This window comes from Halichondria panicea, chromosome 2 (assembly GCF_963675165.1).
Source record: "Halichondria panicea chromosome 2, odHalPani1.1, whole genome shotgun sequence".
Taxonomy (NCBI): domain Eukaryota; kingdom Metazoa; phylum Porifera; class Demospongiae; order Suberitida; family Halichondriidae; genus Halichondria; species Halichondria panicea.
The window spans coordinates 772,711-789,548 of record NC_087378.1 but is presented as its reverse complement, the minus strand read 5'-3'; the positions used below and the strand labels follow the sequence as shown (position 1 = coordinate 789,548).

Here is a 16,838-nt window from a genome sequence, read left to right as displayed (position 1 = left end):
GTTATTGTATCATTGTAATAATTATTATCAGAAGGGTCAAAGGTTGAATACGGTGGGCAACAATAAAAATAGTTACTAAGAATTGTATAACTTGACTACAGCCACAGTGTGCAGCAGATCAGGCCTTCTGGAGTGTTCACAAGGTCTGCAAAAAGATGGCTAGCTTGATACAAAGACTAGTTAAAGCTTCAGAAGGTGAGGCCTTATTACATGTCTGGCTAGTAGTCTCTCATGAATCAGTCACACACACATTGCTATCAGACTATTCTAGATTCTGTAAACACAGTTTCATGTGATTTTATTCATGTTATGTGTTCCCTGAACTACAGTAGCCCCGTTGCTGAAGCTGAGCACAAGACCAGTCAGTACATCAGTTCTAAGACATGCCGATCAGGTATACTCTCTATCTAGACTGAACATTATACAATACAATCGTGAAAACCTTGTTCCTTCCCTCTATAGCAACCTGAGCGTTCGTATGGTGGACTGAGAGATGAGGACCGAATCTTCACTAACCTATATGGCAGACACGACTGGAAACTCAAGGCAGCCATGAGTAGAGTGAGTTATAAGAACTACATTCTATAATACAGATTATCACCGTATAATTATAGTCAGTAAAGATCCTCTTATAAACTCATGAGGGATTTGTTTACAATAATTAAGTAGATTTGGAGGCGAAAGTGTTGTACTGCATGATTATTATGTAAGGTACTTAATACAGTGTCCCTTTTGAAGCAGCTTATAATTATATCGTGTTCCTTGATTCCTTAATAAAGCATTCTGCTACCTCAGCCGGGAATGGAGTGTTCCTAGTCATCTCTTACAAGTTGTTGTTTCTTGGTTTACTAGTTTTGTCCTCATACACTGCACTAAGAGAACCATTGTCCTCCACTCTAGGGTGACTGGTACAAGACAAAGGAGATCATGCTGAAAGGTCATGAGTGGATTCTAGAGGAGGTCAAGAAGTCCGGACTGAGGGGGCGTGGTGGGGCGGGATTTCCCACAGGCATGAAGTGGGGGTTCATGAATAAGCCCTCTGATGGAAGGTGAGTACAATGTACTTTTAACAGCAAATGAACACTAAAATAGTTAAGAGTTTATGGTGACCATTACCTATTTTTTCTTTCCATCATTCCTTTAAATGTGTTCAGAATAGCTCTGTTTGGAGCTAGAAACGTTTAATAATATTCTTTATGGCAACTCAATGTATAGTGTCTGATAGTGTAAATGAGCATAAAATACACGTACATAATTATATCTCTTGCCCTGGCTAGACCTCGCTACCTGGTGGTGAATGCTGACGAGGGAGAGCCGGGCACTTGCAAGGACCGGGAGATCATGAGACACGACCCTCACAAGTTGGTGGAGGGCTGTCTGGTGGCAGGGAAATCCATGGGAGCCAGGGCAGGTCTGTCACTGCATGTCTAGTTGTATATGTATTGTAGAACCAAACCACCTAAAATTATCAGCTATACACAGTAATACTTGTGCCGTTTTGGTTTACACACTCCTAATGTATGTTGGTACTAGCTATGATTGTATTTGCTTGTTTCCCAACCACTCAGCTTATATCTACATTCGCGGGGAGTTTTATAACGAAGCTAGCAACATGCAGGTGGCCATACAGGAGGCGTATGAGGCCGGGCTCATTGGCAAGAATGCTTGCGGCTCTGGCTACGACTTTGATGTGTACATGCACAGAGGAGCAGGCGCCTATATCTGCGGAGAGGAAACGGTGAGAGGAGGGGGCTGGCTAACTTATCCTGTAATGGATAGCTGGTGTTTGTACAATAAAGGTATGAGCACCATAATTATAGAAAGGTATTTCCTGTGCAAGTACACCATTACTATGTAATATATGCTACGCTCTGTACTTGTTGTGTGTTAGAATTCAAAGGTAGGAGTACCAGTGGCTATAGTTGCAATCACCCATTACACACATGATTGATATGCACACACACACTCCTTAAATAATTAAACCACTGTAAACATGTGTCTAAGACTCCCCCCCCCCCCCCCCCCCCCTCTCTCTTTCCCATGAAGGCGCTCATTGAGAGTCTGGAGGGCAAACAGGGGAAACCTCGTCTCAAGCCACCATTCCCGGCTGATGTGGGTGTGTTTGGATGTCCCACCACTGTGGCAAACGTGGAGACAGTCGCTGTGGCTCCTGTGAGTTATTATAGCAGGTTAATTGTGCTTGATTGTGCTTAACCGGGAGTATTTTGAAAGCCACTATTCTTTAAATGTTAGTTACTTGCGTAGAGAGAGCATGCATTTACAATTTGCGAGCAGAGTAAAAATTATGTACTAGCTGTGACAAATTAAGGGACACCGGATTGGCTCCACTTTTGTAGCCATTGTTTTGTACTAGGATTTTAAACCATAATTATTTCTATTTACAAAATATGCATGATATGGCCACCTGAAATTCTTTACCTAACCGTATTATCTGTCTTTATTGCAGGCCATCTGTCGTCGTGGTGGTGACTGGTTTGCCTCGTTTGGTCGTGAACGTAACTCTGGTACTAAACTGTTCTGTATCAGTGGTCACGTGAATGCCCCGTGTACTGTGGAGGAGGAGATGAGCATACCACTCAAGGAGCTCATAGAGAAGCACGCTGGCGGGGTCAGAGGTGAGCGGTTAAGCATGCTGGCGGGGTCAGAGGTGAGAGGTTAAGCATCCTCTAGCAAATGGTTAACCAGCTCACCAATATACAAATACTTGTAAGACTCAGTATAATTATCGTTATCCATTTGTGCATTTGTACAGTTTGTCTGTGAGGGAAAAGTTTTACTAGACCACAAATTTAGTTGCTAGGAATTGCCCAACAAATCTAATACTTAACTGACCAAAAGTTTTATCTCACTATACGTACATGTATAATTATAGTGTTTTGTGTACATTGTGTGCCCTCATTACACGTGTGTATATAGGATGCATTATAACCATCTCCCCCCCACACTCAGGTGGATGGGATAATCTCCAGGCCATCATTCCAGGGGGATCCTCAGTTCCCCTCCTGCCTAAGGACATCTGTGATGATGTGCTGATGGACTTTGATGCTCTGGTGGCCGTTAAGAGTGGTCTAGGCACAGCTGCAGTCATTGTCATGGACAAGAGTGCCGATGTGGTTGAGTGTATCGCACGACTCATGCTGTTCTACAAGCACGAGAGCTGTGGGCAGGTGGGTCTTATTAGGTGGTAGCTAGTACAAGCACAAGAGCTGTGGGCAGGTGGGTCTGATGTGTGATAGCTAGTAGAAGCACAAGAGCTGTGGGCAGGTGGGTCTGCTAGTACAAGCATGAGAGCTGTGGGCAGGTGGGTCTGATTTGGTGATGTGTGACAGCTAGTACAATAGAGGGTTAGAGTACGCAAGTAAAGGAAGCCAGCCCCCCTATTCCTGTCACTGTAAGGCCTTAACCTTTGCACTGGGTACAGTACAGGGTCACTGCATGGCCTCAACTATGACATGCTAAGTTATGTGCTATTTTGTCAAGCCAAACAATATCTGATTCTGTTTTTCTTGTTGGTGTGTTCAGAAATGGGCTGTAATTTGATGTGTATTGTCGTATGGTTTCTGTTACGTTATTTTCAATCAATTCTTGGTATTAAACACCTGGTCTCTAAGATACGTGTGTCCACCTTTGAAAGGAATCAAGTTAATAGCATTTGCTGTTGCCAGACCATAGTTCTTAATTAGGTGGGGGGCTGATTGATGATGGAATTTCCTGGTTTACATGTATAATTATTCAGGAACGTCTGCTTTCGCATAATTTCTTTGCGCTTGTCCCCTTAGTATCGTGTGTTAGTCTTCGTGCATGTATAGTAGCTGGTAAGCTCCTCAGATATCAAGGTGTTAGCTAGCCTGTTACTGGTGAATCCCGCGGTTGTATGGGCAGGTGTACTGTTTGGAAATTTTAATTCGATTAGCTTTTGTTGGTGGTATTTAGTGAATAAGTAAACAAGTATGATCACGATCTGTAAGGTATACTGTGTACATGCATGTGTGTGTACATGCATGTGTGTACATGCATGTGTGTGTACATGCATGTGTGTACATGCATGTGTGTACATGCATGTGTGTACATGCATGTGTGTGTACATGTGTGTGTGTACATGCATGTGTGTGTGTAATTGCCAGTATTCACAATGTGCTAATGGTTTACATTGATAGCTAGTCACTATGCAAGTTAGTCAATCACTGTACAGTAGAGCAATCCACTGTACACTCGAGTTACCTGTGAAAACTGCTATACATACATTTTTTTGTACAATGTAACCTCCCTACGCACACTGTAATTAATCTACATTTGCAGTAAAACCTGAATCACCACTCTCTGTAATGCAGCCACCATATAAACCCCATAGCATGTACCTGTGTTAGCAGGCTGGCCACCTCTTTATTGTAGCCACTGTTAGTCAGTGATCACTGTCTATATAGACAGGTATCTTGTCTCTATTACTGCCTGACACTAACCCTGCATAGACTAACTAAGCGACTGTTGCCTTATGTATACATATACATTGTTTTGTTTGTTAGCTATAACGTTCCTTTGACACAATAACATTTGCATTGTCCATTGTAATGACTGTATCTTACTGTGTTTATGCATTCCACTAGCACTGATTATCCGAGCTTTATGCCACCGCGAATGGTCACTGTTGTATGAGTACATATTTGGTAGCATGATTATTTATGGTTCCTCTGCTGTGTCCTGTGATATATATTGAGAACAGCTGTAAAGGATGTGAGATAACGCAGTTCCCTGTATAGATAAAACACCAAACGTCCTTTAAGCCATTCCAAACTGGCGATATAAGAACATTTGGCACAGCTACTGTACATTCAGCAGTTTGAATGCTAGCTTCATTGCCTCTAGCAATAATTGCATTAACTCACACCATTTACTAACCTACGTAATCTCGTTGCTCATGGTTGCCATAGACTTGCATTTTTGTGTGCCAAGTATCGACAGTTAGAGCCAAATTCATACTGAAATTTGGCATTTTTTATTATAAATTTTTCTTCTTTTCTATTTCAGTGTACACCATGCCGTGAGGGAACAGGGTGGTTGAACACTATCATGTACAGATTTGGTGAGTTTCAGTATTACTATACGTACGCACATGACATGCATGCACATGTATACAGTATAGGCATACCTTGAACTGCCAGGAGAGACATTACAATTGCACATGTAATTAACCTGGGACATGTCCCAAATTTAAAACATTATGATTCAAATCAGCCCTTCCGTTAAATAATTGTAACTCTAGAATCACTTGTGATCATCTGCATTCCTAGACAGTATCCTTCCTTTGTGTGAATGGCCTCTGTTGGTCTTCCCTTCATTGTTGTGAGCTGTGCTCACTGATAGGGCTGACTGCTGCTCATATGATATCTAAATATTTCACATTGTTAGGGAATTGAATCACATGTTCAACCATATAATTATATTGATAGGCTATATTATAGCATGGAGTGTGTGTATGAGGGTGAGCTCTAGGCCATCACACGTTCAACCACAGAGTGATGGGCTATATAGCATGGAGTGTGTGTATGGGGGAGCTAGGCCATCGCAGGTTCAACCACAAAGTGATGGCCTAGTTAGCGTTCAACCACAGAGTGATGGGCTATATAGCATGGAGTGTGAGTATGGGGGTGAGCTAGGCCATCGCAGGTTCAACCACAAAGTGATGGCCTAGTTAGCGTTCAACCACAGAGTGATGGGCTATATAGCATGGAGTGTGAGTATGGGGGAGCTAGGCCATCGCAGGTTCAACCACAAAGTGATGGCCTAGTTAGTGTGTGTGGGGTGAGTTCTAGGCTATTTCTATTTGGGGTTAGGATCTACTGTTTGAGTCTTATTTGATGATAATTGCTTGTTGTTCTTGGCTCTGACAATGTTTTGGAAAGTGGACTGATGAGTGGGTAGCTTGCATAATTAATGTGAGAGCATGTACATTTATGCATTGTAGTGTCTAGATAGCATTACCCATATGTACTTCATGAGCACATTCTCTATGTACTCCTGGACTACCCCCCCCCCCCCCCCCCACACACACACACACACACACAGTTGAGGGAAATGCCAAGCCTGAGGAAATCGACATGATTTGGGTGAGAAACAATGATAATCTAATCCATACATGCCAATATTTTGCACAACGGAGCCATAGCACTCGGTCATAACAGCATCCTGTTTTTGTACGTACGTGTATGGAGAAAGAGCAGTGCTGCCTTAATTATTCAATTAACCCCCACCCGTTAGTTTTGATAGTTTTCCCATGAGTATTTATCTGATCAACAATGCTCAAGTGCACACATATATAGAGCTGCATGTGTGTGTTGATATAGCATATGCCCTCAGAATAGCTTCACATATTGTATTGCGACATCATGCGCCTTAGAATTCAATACTTATTAGGTGTCACAACAAACTCTTCCTCTTCAGCCACTTGCTGAAATTTCAGTTTAAATTTAAATTCAATTTAGCCTGAGCCTCGATCTGCTAGCACTTACGTGTTGGAAAAACTGTCAGTACAAAGATGGTTAATTTGGTTGTGAGAAAGCTGCTGTTGTTGTCTGGCATTGAACAGTCGGCTATTTTACAACATTCCGTTACATTTACCCTCTTTTTAAGTGAATTGCCGCTGTCGTTTGATGTGAATTGTGTAGGAATGTACATGATACTAGTTTAGCACAGTTAATTTATATCTGCCAATTTTTATGTTCCCCATTCTATATATCCTTTGCAAGATCTAGTGTTTTATTCTTCACCCTGTGTGTGTTTGACTTGCAGGAGCTGAGTAAGCAGATTGAAGGCCACACCATTTGTGCCCTTGGAGACGGAGCTGCTTGGCCAGTACAGGTACAGGGTAATTGACAGTCTAGTGCTTAAAATGTTATTTAGGTAATAGTACACCTCATTTAAAATTAGATACTGAAGACTGCGTAGTGTAGAAATGTTTGTACTGTACCCTTTCTGATCTCTTTTCAAATATCTCAACACATTCAAAGATCAATGTAAACAAATAATTACACTGTACACACACACACACACACACACACACACACACACACACACACACACACACACACGCACACACACACACACACACACACACGCACACACACACACACACACACACACACACACACACACACACACACACACACACACACACACACGCACACACGCACACGCACGCGCACACACACCCGCACACACACACACACACACACACACACACACACACACACACACACACACACACCCGCACACACACACACACGCCCACACACACACACACACACACATGCAGGGCCTTGTACGTCACTTCAGACCAGAGCTAGAAGCAAGAATGGCAAAGTATCATGCTCAGAAAGCTCAAGCAACCTCAGCGTAGAGCCAGAAACATTACTCTGCAGTTTTTGTGTATAGACTATTACCAGTACTATATCTATGATGTAATGCACATGCTTAGTTTATTATTGGTTTGTGCACTATGTGTGTGTATGTTTTCTGTGCAATTTATGCCTCGTTGGCATTGTTAATAACATTCCGAGAAAATTATTACGTGACAAAGTTTTGCTTGAAGTTAATTGCTCTGAAATTGCATGAAGTGTCAAACCAATTATCTCACTTTAAAAACATGTTCAAACACAATTGATTCTGCTCAGTTATTACATGTGTTTATTGCTCGTGTTAATAGCTGTGAATAAGAAGCTCTGTCTGCTGTGTTTTTGTTGTGACACATGAATTCAAACCATGCTGACTGTTACCATAAACCACCACTAATTAGCTAAAAGCAATTAATTCCTCATCTCTAAGGCCTTTCTTTATGGTGTACCAAAATCCTACGTATGCGAAACCTAGAATGCTATATACTAAACTTTTAACTCTCTGACAATATTTAGCCGGTCTGTTAGGTGGGTGTGTGGACATGCATCGTGTGTTGTGAGATGCACTGTCATGTTGTCAACTGTTACAGTAGCTACGCCTCCATGGTGAACAATTCCATTATACATTCCACCAAGTGTCTAGAGGTTATTCAAATGTATGGAGGAGTAAGAGTTCAAAGCTAGCCAGAGTGAGGGTGGCCGACTGTAATACCAGATCAATGTAGCATGCTGTGATATGCATACCCGATACAGTACACATTGTATTGTGTGTTGAATTGTTGTGTATTTATGTTGGAGTGATTATGTTGAAATTTGTGCTCACTTATCATCCGTATGATACCCATGTAGGCTTGTGTATCCATGCTGAAATAATTACGCTAGCTAGTAGTGTGCACACAACTGCATGAGGGTAGCCTATAAGGTGTACTCTGTTTCCAATCACTGAGTAGATACTCAATATGCAAACACAACTACTGGGCATAGTTGGTTGAATATTTGAGTGACACGTATATATTATTGGATTTATTGCTCAAATATTATTATTATTGCAGCATGAGATGGTATTAAAAATATACAAGAGGAATATGATTCATACAATAATTGTAACACAAACATGGAACATAAGCACAAATACAGTGAGACTGGCTACAATGCAAGAGGTCCAGTGTAATAGGCGAGGGTCACGCCTTCACCAGGCGAGTCAAGACTTACTGAAGGGTAGAGGGGTCCGGATTCAAATGGAATTTGTCCGCCATATGCTTCTCCGTTTTTCAACCACTGTATTTGTTTGGTGTCAAAGTCAACTTTAATAGCAAGTGTGTCTCTTAGTCCAAAGCCTCCCAGGAAGATAGTCTCCTGTACCATCGTGGCCTCAAGTTGGGATCGCCCCGAATGGAAATTGCCGTTATTTCTTCGTGCTATCTCTCCTTGCCTGAAGGGATGGGGATTGCCGTCCCAAACCGTCTCACATTTTGCGTCGTATCTAAGTTTGTTGACCACTCCAACTTGGATCCAGCCCTGCACTCGAGATACGTCTATATGAACAATCCACGCATGTCTCCCATGTTGAAACCCACAGCCAAACGGTGTCTTCATTACAATGGTACTGTACCCTTTTCCCAAGTACTGAGCACTTCGGCCCCCATTTGTGAAGTTCACTTTTTTATCGGCTATAGTTGAATCAAACGTCGGACTGAGCCTGAATTCTATAGCTGATTTTATTTCTCGTGTAACGGGTAACTCCTCCACATCAAAAGGACTGGATAGGCCCTTGGCAACGACTACAGCAGCCAAATCAGTCAAACTTGGCACCACAAACTCACGATACTTCATTGGTCTATCGCTGACCCATTTATCAAGTTCTTTAGCTTCTGTTTCTATCTTTTCTCTTAGCTGCTTTTCCTGGGCTTCTTTGTTCTCCTGCAAGAGAGTTAGGGGAGAATGTTAACCACCACTTGATATTCTAACCGGGAACAAATATTACCACATCAGAGCAGTGTTTACAACAACTCTTCAGCCACAACTACAAGATAGCTACAACATTTAGAACGGTCAGCTAATAGATGCTGCAAAATGGATGCATGCAAAGTAGACCTAGCTGCATAGCTAAGCAGCTATTACTTACCTTGAATGATCTGGACCGTTTCGTTGTAGATAATGTTGACTTTCTGCCCATCTTTCCAAGGCTTGTTAGGCTACCACTTTTTCTAATAGGCTGCGCAGACTGTTCTGGTGAAACGTAAGCTGTATCTCTAGATCTTCCTTGGCCCATATTGATGAGCTATGACAAACATCCGATGTTATTGATTCAGCTAGTTACTAGTGTTTATACAGCTTTATGTTGTGTATATCTAATTAACACTCTAGGGCTGCAAAATTCTCAGCATTTATATGACGTTCCTTGCATGAGACTGAAATTCTACTCCCTTTTTGTATTTATAGCCAACTCAATGCAAACACTGAGTGGGTGTTGCAGACTGTATATAGATATTAATTAATTAAGGTTCACCATAGAAAAGGTACATGTATATAAACCAAAAAACACACGAAATTAATAGATCTAGTTAGTAAAAGTTTGTGTTAGTGTTCATACAACAAAAATTTGACGAGTCATTTTGCGGAAATGGCTATGGGATGATGTGAGAGGTAGTCGACTCTTGCAGGATGCTCATCAGCTGGCCTGTTGATGGGGGTCCACACAGGTTCACCCTTAAACAGGCGGACGGCTTTGATGTAGTCCTGTATAGGGGAAAGCACACATGAGGAATGTACGCAGTACAAATTTTAGCACTCTATGCTCTACTGATTACTTTTGGATATTGGCATCAGCTTTATTGTACCGTTGGCTTTGGACGTTATGGTATGTGTAGTTCTAAATTTGGTGGTATTTTATGGCTACTGGGTGTACGTGCAGACAGCACAACTATTCACTGATAGTGCATTTTGTTATAATATTCAGTATAGTACATCCTGTTTACTCTTTAATAAATACTCATACGTTTGAGTCGAGAGTGAAGCGATGGTAGATCCCAGCTGGCAGAGTTATGAGGTCTCCCTTGACCAACTCGATACGAATCCACTGATTACTGGTGTCCCTAACATCAAAGTAGCCACTACCATCCACAATGAACCTCACCTCCTCATCGGCATGCAAATGCTCCTCGAAGAAATTCTTGATCTGCAACAGAAACAGTGTGTGCACATTGTAAGCGTGGTAAAACCGTGACATTTATACCCTCGAAATGTATAATAATACGATGCTTTACAGTATGATTTACATTTAGACAAGGTGTATAATATGATGGGTCAGAAATTAAGATCATATTGACAGGAAGTTCCGAGAAGGAACACCTGAGTATTATACTATATGATCTACGTAAAATTTATATATAATTATACAGTTATACAGAGCAACAATACACCCGCTGTCTACAGTGTATAGGTAGGGGGGGAACATACACCCGCTGTCTACAGTGTATAGGTATAGGGGGGAACATACAATTTGGCTGCAACAAGAATTCACTGCACCCCTCAATTTATTAGCCATAATTATTATTATAGCCAGTGAAGTTAACCGTGCCAGGAAAACAATTCACGGATAAGGTGAGTGACCAAAGATGTCACCTTTTGCTCATAGTTAGGCAGCTTCTCTGGGGACAAGGTGATTTGGTCAGAGTAGTTGTAACCTCTCTCTGAACGGATCTGAGCAAGCTTGCCATCGTCTTCGTAATTGTCTGCATCCAACTGAAAAAAACAGAAGCAACAGAAGCAACAGTTTAGAGTAAATAGTATGCTACCGTATAACTGGTGGGTGTTTTAATTTAGCGATTTGGATTTTACCAAAGATCGCCAAATTAAAAACCAGTTTTCTGGTGGACGCAATGTTATTCTGTAAGTAACCACGCCTGAGACGCCAAATTAAAAAAACGCCAAGTCAGTTCAAATGGCTCATTCGCCAAATATAATACTCGCTGAATTTTTTTTGCGAATAGCTGTAAAAAGACCTTCTGCGGATAATATTTCTGCGAATTGAACTTTCAGCTGTTAAATTAGGCGTGGTTAATAAGCAGTTGCGGATAATATTTCTGCGTTTACTCATTCATTCGCAGAATTTGCAGAATTTTTGGGCCGCAGAAATTTCGGTATACGGTATAATTATTCTACCTTCAAATAGAGCACTCCAAGTTCAGCTAGCTTCTCCAGGGAGATCTCCTGAGACCCCTCTCTCTTGTGGGGGAGCCTCTGATCCCCAGGAACACCATCAAACAACCAGGCACGAACCATTGTCAACCATGTACCATGCAAGGGCCAATAATCATCTGGTAGGTCAAGGTCAAGTCTTCTCAACATCCAGCCCCGCCCCTACTTTCCTGCAGCGTTGCTCAGCAACATAGTACCTGAGGTGCTCAAAGGATCAAAGAAAACATTCTGCCGTCTACACCAGTACAGTACTACCACATGGCTGTGACATTACACAGGGAGGACCCAACAGTGAGCCAGCTACCACCAGTGGGCCCAAGAAGTGCCCCTCGCCTTGTGGTAAAGAATACACCTATTGAGACCTCATTTGTGAAACCTGGAGCCAAGATAACAGCCAGATCTGACAATTACTATGCTTGTCAAGAACCGAGCAGAGAAGAATTCTTCAAAGGAACCTACAAAAGGTAATAAAACACTCTTTATCTCAATATCATATCCGACATCATCCCCACACTGCACCGTCTCCACTACATATATTTTTTCACTCCTTAGACGTTTTGTGCAGTTGAACCAGTGTGGATTCCATGGTGTGAGCAGCCGGCCATATAAAGACTTGGGCCAGGTGGAGTTGAACGATGGTCGACTGATACTGGATGGACTGGGCCAGTCATCCAGCCAAGAACAGGTATTATTTTTATCCATGCGTTCACATAATGTCGCTGTATGTGAATCCATTTTGAGAAGGCCACTAAAAATAATTTGGGAAATTATGTACACAACAAAAATAAGTTGGGGGAAATGTCCAATATTGACGCCTATAAGAGTGAGGCCACATTAAATAGTGTGAATAACGTTTTACTGTGTGATGGATTTCTGATACACTTTTTTTTCTACCCCTTCCAGATGCCTGAGCAAGCCAATCGATCCTCCCCACACCGTCCCCTCTCACCATCCCACTTCACATCCCCGTACAAGGTGAAACTGCGAGCCAAGACCCCATCTCAGTTCCCCTCTGAGCTGGCCAACCTGGACACTGCTCTGTGCCAGGGAGACAGTCGCCTGGAGTCCATCAGGAGAGGTAGAGGACTCTTTGAGCTAATGGAGAAACATGAGGCACTAAAAGTGAGTCAGTTTTGTGTATCTAGATATAGTCAGCTTCGATGACCATGTAGCACACGGTTCCAGGAAGACCTCTACAAGGAGGGGGGCCATTCCTCCATTCACTAGTTGAGGCTCAGAGTACTCCAGTGTATTGTAGTATACTAGAACTTCCAGTCTAGGATGGGGCGCAATATATTTTTTATGTGTATTTTTTATGACCGTACTACCCCCCATCCACACAGCGTGATAGAGAGGCTGAGCAGGTGAAGCTAGCAGAGGAGGGCGCGAGGAACGAGTGGATTGAGGCAGAGCTACCCTCTCAAGTATCTCTCACCCAGGAACAAGAGGACCGTATCAAGGAACAGGCTCTTCAACTACCTAACATCAGTGAGGTAGTTACCCTCGTGCATATACAGTGTGCCTTGACCACAGGCCAATTTTTTTGACTGAATGCTATGTTGTAAAAATGTCCCCCTCTACCCACAAACTTTTTACGGTCAGGGAATGCTGTTCCATGTACCTACGTACAAGCATACACTTGTGAGATGAACACTTACTATTAGGCCTGGGTGTGATTGTTTCCACTAGCTATTACCGTGTTTCATTCCCATTGCAGAACCCTCCCCCAACAGCAGCAGGGCAGACACTGGAGCCCACGACTGACCAGCTGGGTAGTGATGAGGAGTCCCAGCTGTCTCAGTCTGCAGGCTGGGGAGCATGGAGCTACGTATACAACCAACCCAGGTGAATACTATAGCTAGTATACTCAGCCTCACTTACACCGCAGCTATAATACAGTGTTGTTAAGTCTCATTTGCTTCACAAGTACGCTGATCATGAGACTAATTGCTGCTGTAAACTTGGCCCCTTTCCACCTTTGATATTATATCTCTACCTACAGGCCGGGAGATCTTCAGCTTACTCTGGAGGATATTAAGGAGTAAGTGAATTGAATAATCGTTGCCATATCATATGCATTGTATTGATCTCCACTGCTTGCTCACAGGAGGTCAGACCTGGGGGAGGCCTCCCAACCACAGCCACACTCTCAGTGCACAGAGGAAGTGTGAGTTACCCACTCACTGCACACATGCATGCCATATCCATTATGGCCCTATAATGTCATGATTGTGGAAATGTACTAAATATATATAGACCGGTACAATTATATAAAGTATTACAGTTTTTGTTTTCTCCCCTATAGTGAGGGTTGGTACCGTATGCTGTGTGTGCTAGTGTGGGTGTTGGAGGCAATGAGAATGGAGTCCCCTCATCACATGACCCCCTTCCACAAGTGCTGGAATAGAGAGCAGCCACCACCCAACGAGAGTCTAGGGAAGAGGGTTTATGATCTGAACAAGAGTCAACTCAACAAGTGGGAGAAGCTGCAGAAACAAGATAAAGTGTGTTTGTATAATCACTAAAAGTAAAGTACTGGTGTACATACATATCTATCTGCCATGCAATATCATTTACACAGCTACACGATCATTATTTTGCACACACGTACAGACTAGGACACACACATCTTGTGTGCTGTGATTGTTCATTGTGGTATTTCAGTACTACCAGCCCCCCCCCATCCACACGCAGGCTATCCACAGGATGCGCAGTAGTGTACGAGCGAGTGTGTTCCTACAACGAATCTCTCCATTCAGACTGAGCACACCTAAGAAAATGGTAACCACTCAACTTGATGATCATGATGAGAAAGAAGAGCACGTTAAGTTCACTGATGCTAAACCACGTAAGCTTGATACTGATACTGCTGTCTCATTGATAGTTGCATGTTATGCACTAGTGTGACTTCTTTGTTGTATGGCGACTAATCAACAAATCTGTCACCAATTTAATTTACCAATTTAATTTAAGAATTCCAATGCCTTCACATTTTGCCTCTGCTGTCTGTACCCATGCATAAAGCACCACATCTCTGGTTTCATTGTCCCCTCACAGGTGTGCCTAGTGGCAGGGCCAGTCAACTGGAAGAGGACAGGAAGATGATGAAGCAGAGGAAACTCACTGTGAGAAGCTACCATGCACTACACAGCACACGCATACATTCTATTGGTACTCATTCTACTTTACATGTATCTAATGTGCTAGTATAGAGTTCAATGCTGACCCCCTTCCCCCTCCCATGTCACCACTATAGCCGCTCCAAACAGAGAACCTATTGACTCTCCTTGAGGAAGAGCTCAACTACAGCAAGAAGCAGTCACGTAACAGAATCAACGAGATCATCAAACAGGCCGACGAAAAGAGACACATAGTGAGGGCAGTGTGTTGGTTACGCATGTTCAGCCCAAAGGGGAATTGCATTTCACAAAACTATTGAGCAAATCCCTAACACAAAAAACAGCACCTCAACTCTAGTACATGTGCAGTGTGCATGTGCAGTGTGCATGTGCAGTGTGCATCTTACAACAAATTATATACTATAGTCGTAGGCAAGCCTGTGTTTGTTACTAGCCATTATCAAACTTAAAAGTATTAGCTTTGTTAAAAATCCTTTGAAGAAACACCAAAGGGTTGTACATGGTGCAATGTCAATGCTACAGTATTACTAGTATATGTGTACATACTCTGTGAATGCTTTTAGCCCAACTAATAATGAACCTGTTTTTGACTCTATAACAGATTGTTCCTCCTGAGAGGTCACTCCAGTTGCCCCCTCTCCCTCGTCTGGACGTGGGAGAGATGGTGACAGAGTTTGTGGAGTCAGAGGAAAGACGGGAAATGATTGCACACGAGCAACTCACAGCCATGGAGCGGTGAGTATATTTGGTAAATTAGCAGGCTACACGTACTACCTATTGTACATGACGGTATTGTGGTTAGAGATGACCGTAATAATTATTATCGACTCACATTAAAATATAGATAGGCAGAACTTATGTGTGGCATCGAGTCCTTAGCCTTTTGCGGTTGCATTACATTTATACAAGTGCATTTATTTGTGTTCGTGTACTGTGTGGTTGTATTGAACATGAGAGGGAGTGTTTGCTTCCACAGAGATCGCTCCAAGGCACTGCACCAGAGGTTCAGCAGTCTGAGGGTGTCTGGTAATCTGTGGCATGACTTGTTTGTCATGAGAGAGGGGGTACAGATCGAGACCACGTCAATGGCACGAAGGAAGCTACTCATGAACTATGAATGGTCAGTGTATAGTTACAAAACACTGCCCTAGTAAGGCCGTGGACACCACCAGGAACAGTCCTCTCTTTAGGAGAAAGTTTGGTAACCGTCCAAGCTCCCCAGGCCAGCCAGAAACACCACAACTGCTGCACCCAGAGACATGACACAACTCACTTTGTGTAATGCAACCTTATGGCATGCAATTATGTGTATAACAATGTGTGTGAAGCTGTATTCATGTTTCCTTTAAGTGTTCCACTAATTATATTACACCAACACCACTTGGTAACCTTAGAACATTCTCATGCATTGTTTTCATATTGCCTACACACACACCACACACACACACACACCACACACCACACACACACACACACACCACACACACACCACACCTTCTTCTATAGGTTTCCAGAGCTCAGGTCCATGTTACCAGAGCCTGTGCAGAGAGTGCCCAAGTGCAGCAAGTTGCTGGCCACACTGGAGGACCTAGCAGAGTATATGTGTGAGGTTGGGCCTCGGAGGATGTCTCGAAGGAAGCTCATTCAGGTTCTCGCTACTCGCAAGCCATGGGAACTGAGAAACCCCGACATTGCACATGCTATAGAGGTATGCTATATCAACCTTCCCCATTTAATCAATCGTTCAGGGACTCTTTCAGCTGCCATAACTTGAATTCTGTAGATCCAATTTCAGATTTTCTGAAAGCGCTTAGTGTCGCCTAGCAATGCTCCTCTAGAGAACAAATTGTCTGTCAACATTCTTTTGTTTCTGCAGTTTCTAACTCAGAGGGTCATTTACATTGTGGAGAAGGACTACACAAAGTGGCTGGAACAACACACACTAGCATTCAAGAAGAAAACCTGACACTAAAACATATTACATGTAAATTGACTGCTTAATTTACGTTATGTTTTCAATTTGACTTTTTGTGTAGCAGAATATTATCAGATCAATTTTTTTAAAGTGTGAGAGTCATAAAAACACAGT

General features: G+C 42.6%; 4 protein-coding genes across 7 annotated transcripts; 2 read left to right on the top strand and 2 right to left on the bottom strand.

Moving 5' to 3' along the window:
- Window positions 1-38: 38 nt before the first annotated feature.
- LOC135331781 (NADH dehydrogenase [ubiquinone] flavoprotein 1, mitochondrial-like) lies at window positions 39-7,594 on the top strand. 2 transcript variants are annotated; one of them, XM_064527032.1, is made up of 13 exons: window positions 39-195; window positions 330-394; window positions 463-561; window positions 901-1,049; window positions 1,278-1,411; window positions 1,569-1,738; window positions 2,047-2,172; window positions 2,468-2,636; window positions 2,971-3,188; window positions 5,047-5,101; window positions 6,085-6,125; window positions 6,808-6,876; window positions 7,331-7,594. In XM_064527032.1, the coding sequence occupies exons 1-13, from the start codon at window positions 156-158 to the stop codon at window positions 7,412-7,414; spliced, it is 1,419 nt and encodes a 472-aa protein (XP_064383102.1). In that variant the 5' UTR covers window positions 39-155; the 3' UTR covers window positions 7,415-7,594. The 2 variants fall into 2 exon arrangements, with proteins under 2 accessions (XP_064383102.1, XP_064383103.1); XM_064527033.1 differs by having other exon boundaries at window positions 44-195; window positions 333-394.
- An 872-nt stretch (window positions 7,595-8,466) lies between these two features.
- On the bottom strand, window positions 8,467-9,828 carry LOC135331791 (uncharacterized). Its single transcript, XM_064527045.1, has 2 exons — window positions 9,535-9,828; window positions 8,467-9,329 (listed from the first exon to the last, which is right to left on the bottom strand). Exons 1-2 carry the CDS (start codon window positions 9,679-9,681, stop codon window positions 8,556-8,558), a joined length of 921 nt encoding a protein of 306 aa, XP_064383115.1. The 5' UTR covers window positions 9,682-9,828; the 3' UTR covers window positions 8,467-8,555.
- Window positions 9,829-9,895: 67 nt separating this feature from the next.
- On the bottom strand, window positions 9,896-11,734 carry LOC135331805 (uncharacterized). Its single transcript, XM_064527059.1, has 4 exons — window positions 11,574-11,734; window positions 11,034-11,153; window positions 10,408-10,587; window positions 9,896-10,148 (listed from the first exon to the last, which is right to left on the bottom strand). Exons 1-4 carry the CDS (start codon window positions 11,691-11,693, stop codon window positions 10,020-10,022), a joined length of 549 nt encoding a protein of 182 aa, XP_064383129.1. The 5' UTR covers window positions 11,694-11,734; the 3' UTR covers window positions 9,896-10,019.
- A 57-nt stretch (window positions 11,735-11,791) lies between these two features.
- LOC135331774 (coiled-coil domain-containing protein 60-like) lies at window positions 11,792-16,766 on the top strand. Of its 3 annotated transcripts, none has more exons than XM_064527018.1 (15): window positions 11,792-12,073; window positions 12,162-12,294; window positions 12,513-12,731; window positions 12,953-13,102; window positions 13,327-13,454; window positions 13,612-13,650; window positions 13,717-13,776; window positions 13,915-14,113; window positions 14,304-14,457; window positions 14,667-14,734; window positions 14,866-14,982; window positions 15,351-15,484; window positions 15,726-15,869; window positions 16,256-16,397; window positions 16,626-16,757. In XM_064527018.1, the coding sequence occupies exons 1-15, from the start codon at window positions 11,868-11,870 to the stop codon at window positions 16,713-16,715; spliced, it is 1,983 nt and encodes a 660-aa protein (XP_064383088.1). In that variant the 5' UTR covers window positions 11,792-11,867; the 3' UTR covers window positions 16,716-16,757. The 3 variants fall into 3 exon arrangements, 2 of the variants coding, with proteins under 2 accessions (XP_064383088.1, XP_064383087.1); XM_064527017.1 differs by having other exon boundaries at window positions 11,793-12,073; window positions 16,256-16,457; window positions 16,626-16,766; XR_010393058.1 differs by lacking the exon at window positions 16,626-16,757 and having other exon boundaries at window positions 11,793-12,073; window positions 15,726-16,027; window positions 16,256-16,396.
- The last annotated feature ends 72 nt before the right edge of the window (window positions 16,767-16,838 follow it).